This window comes from Pseudopipra pipra, chromosome W (genome assembly GCF_036250125.1).
Source record: "Pseudopipra pipra isolate bDixPip1 chromosome W, bDixPip1.hap1, whole genome shotgun sequence".
In the NCBI taxonomy this organism is placed as follows: Eukaryota; Metazoa; Chordata; class Aves; order Passeriformes; family Pipridae; genus Pseudopipra; species Pseudopipra pipra.
The window spans coordinates 14,718,499-14,730,753 of record NC_087580.1 but is presented as its reverse complement, the minus strand read 5'-3'; the positions used below and the strand labels follow the sequence as shown (position 1 = coordinate 14,730,753).

Genomic DNA, 12,255 nt, shown 5'->3' with positions numbered 1-12,255 from the left:
ATCTATAGCAGGACCAGGGTGAAAGCAAGCCAGCTCAGCTGTGTCCCACACCAGCCCACACCACAGTCCTGTGGGTTTGGTGAAGAAGGGGGACGATGAAGAAGATGAGAACCAACATCACGCACTTCGAGACACTTCCGTGGGCAGTGGCAAGGCAAGCCCAGAGCCCAGCTCCCCGCAGGCCATGTCTAAGCCAGAGGGCTCACGGCTAAAACGGAGAGAAGATGTTCTCATCTCAACAGAGGAAAGTCCTTCCTCTCTTGGGAACCGGGGACCTGGACCTGGCCATCCTTGTGCTGCTTCTGGCCTTTGCTCTTGAACCCCTCTGAGCTCAACCAAGGTCCCTGGAGCAGAGAAACCCTCCAGGGACACTACCCTGAGGAGTAACCCAGAGGAGGTTTACTTACCTCTCCTTCCGCTCACACTTGATTTGTTCTATTTTGTAATCAAGCAGAGCTGTCTGCTTCTCAGAGAGGGCTTTGTACTCGTCCACATCCACATCCCAGAGACGTTCTTCCTCTCTCCGGGCAGCTTCTTCCTTCTCCCGTGCTTCAGCACAGACCACAAGAGAAGCCATCAGTGACTGCAAGCAGAGCTTGGGGCTCTGGGTCAGCTGGGAGGATTCACAGCTCTTTCCTGACCCAGCCTCTCACCCTGCCAGGAGACACTGCGGAGCTCACATCCCCGCTCCAAAATTCAGACAGCCCCCCAAACTGTGGCCTGGCTCAGGTGCACCACGGCTGTGGACAGCTGGCTGGGGGCTGGTCACTGAGCCACGCCAGCTTGCACTTGCACCCAAGCTTTAATGATGGAGATTAAGGTGAGTCTTACAGCCTCAGCTCTGCTGTATGTAAAGAAGCTGTGAGCTGAGTGCTGGCTACACTGAGCCAGAAGGTGGAAGGATCAATAAAAAGATTTCTTACAAGCTCTGCTGCAAACCCAGATACACACAGCTAAGGTTGAGGGCTTGAGAGAAATTTGAGAGGGATGGAGATATCTCACCTTTCTGCTCTTCTTTAGCTGCCCTCTTCTCTCTTGCAGCTATCTGCCTGCCTTTCCAAAACTCAGAATCCTGGAAGATGTTCACAACGTGGATATGAGGGCGATTGCTGACAGCTTTGAGCACGCACAGGAGAGAAGATGCCAGGCTGCTCGCAAAGAGGGTCTCCAGGCCATCAAACACCACTCCCTTGTAGCAGTCACTCAGCTGCCAGGAGAGACAAACAGGAACAGCGAGTCAGCCATCGCACACGTTGGGCTTGCAGCAGGTCAGTAAATGCAGATGTCTCAGGACACCAGTCACTGTCATTCCAAGTGCATTAGCTACGACCAGCTTGGATCTGCCAACTTAGGGCATCTGCACCTTCCCCCAAGGATCCCTGCATGCGGCACAGGATCCTCCAGCAGCAGGCACAGACCTCCTCCTCCTCCTCTCCGAGCTGTACCTCACTGCCCGTCTCTCTGGAGCAGGAATGTCTCCGTTTCCACCACACCACGTACCTGCAGCCGTTCAGAGATGATTTCCACCAGCAATTCCTCGGGCAGCACACAGCTCCAACACTTCCTCTTTTCCTCCTTTGTCCCCGTCCTGGTGAGGATGGTCAGTCGCTGTGGTGCAGGAGCGGTGGCGCAGGAAACGGCTGCCATCTGCAATGTGGAGCATGGTAAGGAAAATAAACCCCTGCAGAAAGCCCTGGACAGTTCCCAGTGCTGGGCTCACATCTGGGCTTCCTCGCTAGTGGAGACAAGGGCAACCCTGCAGTGCAGGCCCTGGAGGGCCCGTCCCTTGGCCAGCAGAGACCCAAGCTTGCAAGCCCCCGGCACAGCCTCCCACAGCTTTGCTCGCCGCCTGCAGCCAAGTTAACCAGGAATACACTTTGCCCACAAACCATTAAGAACCAATGGTGCTTTTCTGCTAGAGCACATTCCCACCCCAAGCCATGCCCAGCTGGCCCTTGGCACTATAGACCCTGCACCAGGCCCTTGGTGACAGGGAGCCTCCACTGTAAGCAGCCCCTTCCCATCTCAACAGCAACAGGAAGGTCCCAGGCATTAACCAGCGCAGATCATGTTTCACCTTGGAGGGCACTGAAAATCTTGCCTGGGGTTTGTCAGATGCCTTATCCTTGGTTGCTGAAGCGCTCTGGTGTCCAGCACTGAGGGTCTTCTGGTTGGCTTTGTCCCCAGGGCTGGGCTGGGTTTTCTTGGCCTCAGCACCCTTTTTACCTGCAGAGGGGACAGATGGTTCAGCAGGGCTGTGAGGAGCAAGCAGGCACCTTCTACCCCAATGGGCACAGCCTTGCCCCTGGAAGGGACATGGCACTTGTCCCCCAGCCTGCTGGGCACTGGCAGCACTGCTTCCCAGAAGCAGCTCCTTCCCTGCTTATCAGCAGGATTACAGCACACCAGCCCAGACTGGATTCTAAAGCCAGCTCTAGGCCCCTCCTAACAAACGTGCACGCAGGTGACACTGCTAGCACAGTAGTTCCCCTACGGATCAAGCCAAAGATTTGCCCTCCAGGACCATTGTTTCCATACCTTGCACCCATCCTGCATTTTCACATGGAGACTGTAACATGCAGCCCTGCCCCAGCTGCATCACCCGTCTCTGCTGGAGCTAAATCCTCCGTGTGGGAAAACCCCAGCTGGGATCCACACCCTTCTTCCTTTCACCAGCTCTGAACCCAACCAGGTTCAAAACAAAGCAATGCAAAACTTCTCCCCACACTAAGCAGGTCTGCCCTCACCCTGCAGAGCTCAGGGCACCAACTGCCAGCAAAGTTTCCTGAAAGTCTCCAGTCTGATCTGGAGAACAGCACAGCGTGCACAAGCTGCATGACCCAACAGTGGGCATAGGAAAATCTCTGGAGAAAAGAGCTCATCTACAGCATGTTTCTCATTGGAAACTCCTCTGGGAGGTTATTCTTCCCTTCCTCTCACATTTGCAAAGCCACACTCATAGCTGTCTTGTGCTTAATGAGCCACTTCAGAGGGCTTTTTCCTTCTGAAGGTGGGCAATGGTTCTGCCTGCTGCCCATGAGCAGCAAGCTGGATTCAGCTTTGAGGAAATATAAAAAATTCAGAGAAAGAGACAGGTGTGCTTCACCACCCCTAGAAAAAGGAATATGTGCCAAGAATGGCAGTAAAAGTGCCCTTCAAATCGAGCTTTCTGTTTTCAAACTAGCCAGAGATGCACAGCACCCATGTTCCCTAAGAGACCCGAGGGCTGCCAAACCATTTCTCTGAGCAAGCAGAAGTGGACGGTCGTGGTGGTTTCCTAAGCATGCTCTGGGTGCAGCGTTTCTCCTTACCCGGCATCTGTTCCCTCATGGCTCTTTGCTGACGGGCAGCCTCGACGCACAGCTCCCGGGCACGGCGCCCCGCCGAGCTGCACTCGTCCGACATGGCTTCTGTCACCACCTCGTCCAGGGACAAGCAGGCGGCACTGTAATACTTGGACAGGGCGGCCGCTACCCTTGTCTTTCCTGAGAGAGAGAGGAAGACTGCTTGGTGACACCTGCACGTGAGGCATTTTCAGGGACAGCCTCTGGAAACTCACAAACGGGTTTCAAGGACGGTGGGAAAGCAAGTGCCCTTCTAGGGGAGACCACGAGGGAGGCAGCTTGAGCACGGTTACGAGCACTGAACTCCAGCCCCAGGTGGGTCATCTCCACCTCATATGCAGCTGAGGACTTTGTCTCAGGCACCACGGTCCACCAGGATGCATTTCTCCTGCTTCCCCCTCTCCTTGCAGCCCAGGGCTGTGGCTCCCGTACCTGTCTGGGGGGTCCCATAGACGATGATGGCAATCCCTCTGGGCATTTGGGCTTTGAGCTCTTCTACAACGGGATTGGTGTCGAGGTAGCGCCTGATGGCCTGATGGATGGGCCTGTCACACTCGTCCACCATGTCCTTCAACAACCTGATGCTCTCTTGAAGTGCTGCTGTGCAGAACCAGCAGAAAAGTCAGCCTCCTGCCTACCTTGGATCCTGATCATCCTCCCTATCCCCTCAGATCCCAGGAAAGGAGACGGCCGAAAGCAACGTGAGCTTGTGCTTTTGTTGCTGGGAAGGAGCAAATATAAAAGAGCTAGTGATATTAGACCTGGTTCTACTGGCTGAAGAGCTCTTCTGATGCTACTCTTTGTGGCTAAGGGACGCAAGGGGATATCCTGACTACTTCCCCAGTCTGTGGCAGGCAGATAGGAGCTGGCTTTGGCTACACTCCAGGTTGGCAGAGGATGCCACAGCCCTTCACCCAGGAATTCCTCCACCAGGCAGGAGGTCAGATGGCTGCTAAAAGCATGGGCTTTGCATGGAGAACAAGGTGATGGAGAGCTCAGGGTGCATGGGCTGGGCTCCCTGCTATGTCCCCAGTCAGAACAGCCAATGCCAAAGCCTTACCATTGTTCTCGCCTGATTCTTCCTTGTGCTTGAACATCTCTTGACCCAGAGCCTCCATCTTCTTCCATTTTTCATAATATTCCAGCACCTCTGGGGGCAGCTTCTCACCCACAGCGCGTGGAGGCATCACCACGGCTGCCCGGTCTCCAAACTCCTCCAGCGTCCGCAGGATCTGTGCGTGTGGGGAAGAGAAACCATCCACAAGATTCCTTTATCAACCTCCATCATACCAACAGACTCAGCCCATCTTCTCCCTCCTTCCTTCCTCCCAACAACACAGGCTATCCAAGCCCCTCCACAGACTGCCAGCAGGGATGGCTCACCTCAAAGTGCCACCAGGCTTTGCCCTGGGGATTGCCTCCATCTCCCTGGCACAAGCCTGGGAAGGCTGGAGTGCTGCACAGCTTGGGGAGCACACACATGGGGACCAGACCTTCCCTCTCACCTTCTCCTCCTCACGGTACTCCTCGTCAAACTCCAGGGAGTAAAATTCAATGGGGAACTCGCAGGGGTTCTTCACCACCACTGTCCTCTCCAGCTCAGGGCCGCACGGAAGCACCGCTCCCAGCTTGATCTCCGCGGGGCTGAACTCCAGCCGTGGCTCCAGACCCTGTCCTGAGATGTGCAGCACGAGGAGCTGGCTGTTCCCACGAATGTTGATCTTCAGCTCGGTTTTGTAGGACTTCTGAAAAGAGAAAAGTGCCGAGAATTTGTCCATGAAGTCCTAGGTGACAGGACCCCAAATACAAGCCTTGCTCAAGGGTCAGGGGTGTTATCAGTCCCTCCAGGGGGAACGGAAACCCAGATCTTTACTTATGGTAGGGCCTACAGCATCTGTGTCCTTGGCTCTGAGTAACTGGGACAAATCCTGGTGTGTAGTGTAACTGGGTATTTGGGTATGAAGTGGATGTAAAATGGATTATCAGATGTTCTCCCCTAGTCATGGAGGAGCACACGAGAAGGTCCCTCAGTCTTGGTACTGCTGCATCAGGCAAACACCAGCTCCATGAGAGAGGCAGATGAGCTCTCGCTGGCTAGAAATAAAGGTCGTCTTCTCTGCTCAGTGTTTGGCTCTGGTCAAAGCCTGACACAAGATGGTTGGTTACATCCATCAAGCAATGAAAAGATCCCTGGGACTGTTCTTGGGCACAGAAGCACTTGTGTCCCTCCTGTTACACCCTGTCAGTTTCCAAGTCCCAGTGGCCACATGCAAAGGGCTTTTGGGAATGCTCCATCCTTGAAGTCGACTCCCCAGCTGCAAGGCAATGTGCAGGCAGGCTGGGCCAGAGCCCCAGGGACTGCTGGCAGCACACCACTACAGGTGACTGTCCTGCCGTGCCCAGGAAGGTGTCTGGTGGCTGTTTTGTCTGTTGGTGCCAGCAGCAGGATGAGCCAGCATTGGCCCTTCCAGGTTGATGCCCTGTGACTGTGCCAGCTGCTCTGCACCCAGCGTCGCAGGCTGCAAATACAACCAGGCAAGGGGGAGGACGAGGGAGTCAGGCAAATCTCCCCCATGGGCAGAGAGGCAGCCACAGCACAGTGCCCTGATGTTCCCTGGGAGGATTTCAAGGCGCCTCTCAGAAGGGTGTGCTGCAGGGGAAACTGAGGCGCAGTGAGTGCAGGGCTTCCAGAAAGCTGCTCGTGGAGGAAGAGCTCATCTGCCACTCCCTGTGTTGGGCTCTCCTTACCACCCTGCCCTGACAGAGCTCCTGGGGCGACAGCTGCCAATCTCACCTCTTCCAGGGGGGAAAACTGGATCTGCAGGTCACACCACTCTCTACCATAGAGGGTTCCCTCCCGGGCCTTCCACTGAAAGACACGGGAATCATCCTTCGCAGCCTGGAGCTCCTTCTGACGCATGGCCGGTGTCAAACGTTTGTCCACCTGAGCACAAAAACCAGTCGTGTGAGGTCTCCTCGGTCTGAGAGGACAGAGCCTCGGTTCCTGGAGTGCTCCGAGATCCTGTCCCGGTGCTGAGAGCACCCACAGCAAACCCGGCGTGGCCCCCACGGTCTAGAACTGGAGGGACAACCTGCAGGCAGGGCAAGCAGATGGGGAGCCACCGTCCTGTCCTCAGAGGAGGAGGAGGAATGGGTGAGGATGGCAGGGAAGCAAAGCATCAGCCAATGGAACAGGTCCAGGCAAAGCAGCCTTGATCTGGACCCTCAAAAGCTTCCTCAAACACACTGTAGCCCAAGTGCTCAGGCAGCCACAGGCACAGAAAAGGCAGGAGGTGCAAAGAAAACCCAACATTCCGTGTTACATTTCCCTGTGCTTTACCTTCTTGGCAGGTTTGTTGACAGTGAGGAACCATTCACAGGGCACGTTGAACGGGTTGTAGAGCCGGACTGTTTCACTCCAGCACTGCCCAACCTGGACATCGGGGAACTGGAGTCTGTTCCTGGAGAGGCTGAGCAGCAGCTGAATCACAGTGGCACGGAGGCGGATGTGCAGTGTGGGGCCTTTCTCTACCTGGAGAAAGACAGAGAGTTCAGCTGAGAGTCCAGGTGACACGTGCTGCTGTGCCCAGCCTGCTGCCTGCCCCAAAAGCTGCGGTACCTTGATGGGCAGGAGCACATCCACCTTTCCCACGGGCAGGTTGGCACTTGCAAAGTTCACTTGAAACAGTTTGGTGTTGCCGTAGATCAGGAACTCCACGGGCTCCCGGTATATGCTGAAACCTTGAACAGATGAAAACAAAGCAGCTGAGATACACAAGCAACACAAAATGTGTCGTAAGCATTGTTAAGGCCATACGAGAGCCCTGCTGGGAGCCCTGGGAAAAACCCCACGCTGTGCTGTTCCCGGGACAGAAACTTAGAGGAGACACCTGAGCAGCCCTCAGACACAGCAAGCCACTCTGTGATGGAAGTGCAGATCTGCCTCCAGGCCTCTTTTGGAAGCCTACTTTGATCCACCAGAGGATCAAACAGGCTGTTTCCTCAATAAAGGCCGAACACAAGAGCTGTGAGAGTGTGAACTCCAGACAAAGCACTTTCCAATCACAACAGATCTCATCTGTTTGCAACATTCCCAGAGTGCCCAAAGAAACTTGATGCCAATGGGAATCAAAGGCAGAAGATGCTGGCAGGTGAGGAGGGTAATCAGCCCATCAGGCCCCTGCAGGGAAGTGTCAGGGCAGCCCCAGGCAGGCCAGGTCCCTGGGCACAGCTGGCCAGGAGAATTCTGGCCCTGAAGCTCCCAGCAGGGGCACTGGGAGGAAGAAGCTCAAAAAACCTCCCCATGTGCAGTGGCTTAAGCCAATCTGTCTGAGACAGCTCCCTGCAGCCCACGGGAAGCCTCTCCAGCACTGGTTACCTGTGTCACGCAGGGCACGTTCATCGGCCCGGAAGACCACTGGGTACCTCCAGGTGTTGGTGATCTTCACAGTACAGCTTTTACTGTAACCCTGAACAACAGTGCCCATGTCCAGGATGTACTCGGGCAGCTCAACTCTGGAAGGAGGAGTAAGGACAGTCCTTAAACAACAGTGCGGCCACACATTCAAGTAGATGGAAGATTCAAATAAAGTGGACATTTCTGTACTCACTGCTGTAAAAACTCAACTCAAGCCTACAAAACCCAAGGCCTGACCACCTGGGAATGACTTTGGGAAGTTATGCGGAGTGCAGGTCCTGGGTTTCATCAGCTTCCAATGGGACCCGAAAATAAAATTAGTTTTCAATGGACTCTGGTCACAGCTCCTCTGCTACAAAAAGCCCGTGTAGGTAAATCCATTGGACCTCCAGTGGTCTCAGTGAAAACGCTTCTCCTGGTGCACAGCCCAAGCCTGAAATTGCTTCCGAGCCTTGGAATAAGATTTGCACAGGAAAACTTCGCTGCTCACATGAAGGATCTGTTTTGCAAAGCATCTTCTTCCTGAACTGGAGCCTCCCATGCCCAGGCAGCATCATGAAGGAGCAAAGGGAAGGACCAAGTTACCCAGATAAGCCCTGCCAGCCCACCAGCATCAAAGCCACCTTTTGCTTAGGGGGCTCTGTCAGTCAGAACCAAGAGAACAGCTTGGAGTTCTCTTTCCGAGCTGGTCAGCAGGGACAGTGTCTGTGCTGTCTGGAAGGGCTTGATGGTCTGCACTGGGCCCTCGCAGCTCTAAGAACAGGACCTTGCACCTGTGGGGAGCTGAGCAGCTCCAAAGCTCAGCGCGGCGCTGGGGAAGGGAGGACAGTCAGCTGCTCACGAGCTATTGCTGCCACAGCTACTGGGATCAGACCCAATCTGAAGTGCCCACTGTTCCCAGATCCGCATGCACAAGGAGCTCTCAGGAGCAGGGGACACTGCTGGCTGTTGCCCTCAGGGCACCTGTAGAGAGGGAACAGGAGTCCCTACTCACTTGACAAGCTTCTGAGGAATGCTCTTGTTAAAGACAGTGTCCTCTGGGGGGCGGGAGATGAGGGTTGGCTGCAGCTCCAGAGCATTCTCCTTTATCAGCATCTGCTCCATCTCCATCCTCAGCCAAGTGTTTGCCTGAGGGAAGGGAAGGCAGTGGCTGGTTAGCAAAGGCCCTTCCCAAGGCCCAGGCTTGTATCTAAAGAGGATCCCACCCTGCTCTTGTTGAGAGGGGGAATGGGGTCCTCCTGGCTGCTCAGTGTCACATTCTGCTCTCCTAGCCAGGACCTTCTCTCCAGGGAAATAACTGCAGCATCTGTGCCTTCCCACCCACTGCTAGAAAAGCTGATCTGGCCAGACAGACAAGCTAGCAGCCTTCCAGAGCTTCAAGTATTTGCCTGTCCCCAACCAGTGCCAAAGCAGCTTGGACAAAAGCTGTCTTGAAAAGGGAACCCCGACCAAGCTGCTGCCTCTTGGAGTTGAGTACTGCCAGCACAGTCCCAGGGCACAGTCAGGCTGCTGCTACTAAGGTCTGTAAACCTGCTAGGGCTTGATTTGGGAGCAACAAACTCCCCAGCAAGGGGAAGCTTGGTACATCTCCAGGAGAGACCACGACCAGAGGTGGGGCAACGCTGAGCTGATGAATGTTTGTGGTCAGGTGTGGGCAGGGAGGTGCCAAGTGCCAGCAGGGCACTGAGAAGCTGTTGTGGGGTGTTGTGGGGTGCCAGGGCCTCAGGTGACATGGGGAGGGTGGCATGTGCCAAATGGGACTGCAGCTGTTCCTACCACAATGCCAGGGCCCTTCGCGTGTCGCTTCCTGATTTGAGCCTTCCTCCAAACACTTACTTTCTTGTCCTGCTTGTCTTTTTTCAGCTTTTCTTTTGCCTGTTTCAGTAGCCTCTCGTATTTTTCACTTCCTGAAGGAAGAAAACATTCACAAATAGAAGTGTGGGTGCAGTGCCAATGCCATTGAAGCTGAGAAGTCCCACTCCCCCGAATGCTGGTCTCTCCCAGAAACAACCCATCAATGGAAAGCCACCTCTGGAAAGTGGATGCTGCTGCTCATCTCTGAATCCTCATGTTCACTCCCACCCATCTTCCTCCCCACAGAGGAGCATCTTATCCCCTGCAGTGTCATGCAAATCCAGCCCTGCCAAAAGCCCTGCCAGTCTCTCTTACAGCTTTCCCAAGCTTTTCTGTCTAGACATCTTTCCAGGCCTCTGACGGAAGTGCTGGCAAGAGCTGCAGGATGGTTACTTGGACAAAGCCTACATGTGCTTGTCTGCTCAAGACTCAGGAAGCAACCAGAGGGGTGAGTGTTGGTCTGGCAGCCCTGCAACCTCCAGGCTTGGTGGAGATGGGTGTGAGCTGCCCTCTGGGCATTACGGCCAGGAAAAACCCCAGTGGGGACTTTGCTGGGGAGCAGATGGGCAGTGCTCACCTTTGATGCTCCAGGGCAGGTCCAGACAGATCCCAGCAAAGATTGCCTCTCCTTTCAGGGAGATTTCTACTGGTTTCAGGTGACCCACTTGAACCTGGAAAGTCCTGCAGAAGACTCCTGGCACTCCTGGCAGGTAATAGAGGTTCAGCACCTGCTCCTTGCCAGGTTCAATGGAAGCCTGCAAGGGACAGGAGAAGAGGGAGGCAATGCATCAAAGAGGGTGTGATGGAGGAAGGCTCAGGCCACAGGCAGGCTGAGAAGATAGTTTCTCTCTGGAAAAAAATGTCAGACCACATCACCTTCTAACTTCCTCATGCCCAAAAGCCCGACCCTCCAAGGTGAGGGTGCAGAGGGTGCAGTGTGTCCTTCCCAGGGCTCCTAAGGCTGCACCCCCAGCAGAGCCTGCCCTGTGCTCAGCGTGAGCACGGCTCTGCTGCTAACGGGGTTTGCCCTCTGCCAGCGAGAGCCAGGCTGAACAGGTGAGAGCTCTTTTGCCACCACTGGGGAAGAGGAGCGAAGCGCCCACACTCTCAGCCCGGCCAGCAGCTCCTGCCACCCCTTGTAGGAGACAGGCAGGAAGAAATGGGAAAACCAATCGGCTTCCTCTTCCCATGGCAAAGAGGGACAAAGACAGGAACACTGCTTCACCTCAAAGACATCCAGGCAGCACTGAGAAGCTGGGACAGTGGTGGGATGCTCCAAATTCCTCTATTGGCTCTTCCAGCCCCGCTCCTCCCTGGCCCCCTCACTGCCCCACAAAGCTGCTCCAGAGCAGCACAGCTGGGGGGAGGGAAGGACCAGCACAGGGGCTGTGACACTTTCTGGCAGAGCAGCTTCAAGCCCAAGCAAGGAATATGTAAGTGCTGCTTAGTGCTGGCATGGGGGAGGCACGGGTCAAGGAATAAGTCCTGTCTGATCCCACAGCTGGGGTAAGGTGACCCTCAGAAGAGCCTCAGTGCCAGCACAGCCACAGAGCTCAGCAGTCGGGGGCCAAGGAGTGACCAAAGTGCTCGTGCCTCCCACCAGCGGCTGCCCTGGGATGGCAGAGCCACTTGCCAGCCAAGGCCACGGGGCAGTCTGTTAGGATGGCACTTGCTTGACCTTCTCTGCCCCCAGCAGCAATTGCTTACAGCCCGGTCTCTTCTTATGGCTGGGTTTGGTTTTATTTGCCCCCCTTTTTTCTCTTTAACCCTCTCCTTGGCCACCTGACACAGGGCTGGGTCAGTCAATTGTGCCACTCACTGTGCTGGGCCGGACCACGAGCACACCAGGCAGAGGCTTGTCTGCAGTGCCAGTGCTGGGGCTCTGCACCACGTAGGTGAATCCGACCTTCCCGTCGTTCCGCAGGGTGACCTCGGCACTGGTGACTTCGTTAAAGAGCTGGAGAGGACAGAGGAGTGGGAAGTTACAGACACAGGCCTGCTGCTGAGAATCTCCTTCCTCTTTCATGGGGTTGAAAGCAGACACACTGCAGGAGCAGAGACTGGGAACGAGCTACGGGCACTTGGGAACGTGGGGAACCCCCAGGCACAGGGACCTGCACAGGAACAGAGTTCTGGCAGCACGCAGAGGGGCAGGAACAACCATGGGAGGGCCAATAAGAAATGAAGCAGGGGGCACGGGCCCTCTGCACTCTGAGGGGTCACCAACAGCCAGGAGAAACAAAGGAGGTGGCATCAAGGCTTTCCAGAAGAAAAGGCGCCTGCATGCAAATATTGGCAAGCAACACACCAGCCAAAAGGGAGACAGACGGGGCACCAAGACAGGGACAGCAGCTGGAAAGACCTGTGGACTTTTAACTGAGAAGTAGGAAAGTGGGGATTATTCTGGGACATCCTCTCCAACTGCAGTGACTGGAAGCCCAACCGGGTTATTTTGTGGATTAAGCAAGAGCATTAAACAAGAGCATCTCGTTGGAGCTCAGGCTTTAGGAGTGGATCAGCAGAGGGATGTCTCAGGGACGTGTCCCTCTGGACATCCCCACTGGGATCCTGCTTGCTCCAGGAGGCAGCATTAGGCACCCTGAAGAGAAGGAATTCCCAACATTCTAGAGGGGGGTGGAG

At 55.2% G+C, this 12,255-nt stretch overlaps 1 protein-coding gene across 1 annotated transcript in view; it reads right to left on the bottom strand.

Moving 5' to 3' along the window:
• Positions 1–12,255, bottom strand: part of LOC135404871 (hydrocephalus-inducing protein homolog) — a 271,661-nt gene that overhangs the window by 214,011 nt on the left and 45,395 nt on the right. Inside the window, exons 28-43 of the mRNA XM_064639602.1 lie at positions 11,435–11,572; positions 10,193–10,370; positions 9,598–9,668; positions 8,756–8,889; positions 7,723–7,859; positions 6,964–7,085; positions 6,685–6,876; positions 6,139–6,288; positions 4,850–5,089; positions 4,405–4,576; positions 3,777–3,944; positions 3,312–3,485; positions 2,078–2,226; positions 1,501–1,647; positions 1,003–1,207; positions 408–549 (exon numbers count right to left, since the gene is read on the bottom strand). Coding sequence (XP_064495672.1) covers positions 408–549; positions 1,003–1,207; positions 1,501–1,647; positions 2,078–2,226; positions 3,312–3,485; positions 3,777–3,944; positions 4,405–4,576; positions 4,850–5,089; positions 6,139–6,288; positions 6,685–6,876; positions 6,964–7,085; positions 7,723–7,859; positions 8,756–8,889; positions 9,598–9,668; positions 10,193–10,370; positions 11,435–11,572 — 2,519 coding nt within the window. The remainder of the gene's footprint in view (positions 1–407; positions 550–1,002; positions 1,208–1,500; positions 1,648–2,077; positions 2,227–3,311; positions 3,486–3,776; positions 3,945–4,404; positions 4,577–4,849; positions 5,090–6,138; positions 6,289–6,684; positions 6,877–6,963; positions 7,086–7,722; positions 7,860–8,755; positions 8,890–9,597; positions 9,669–10,192; positions 10,371–11,434; positions 11,573–12,255) is intronic.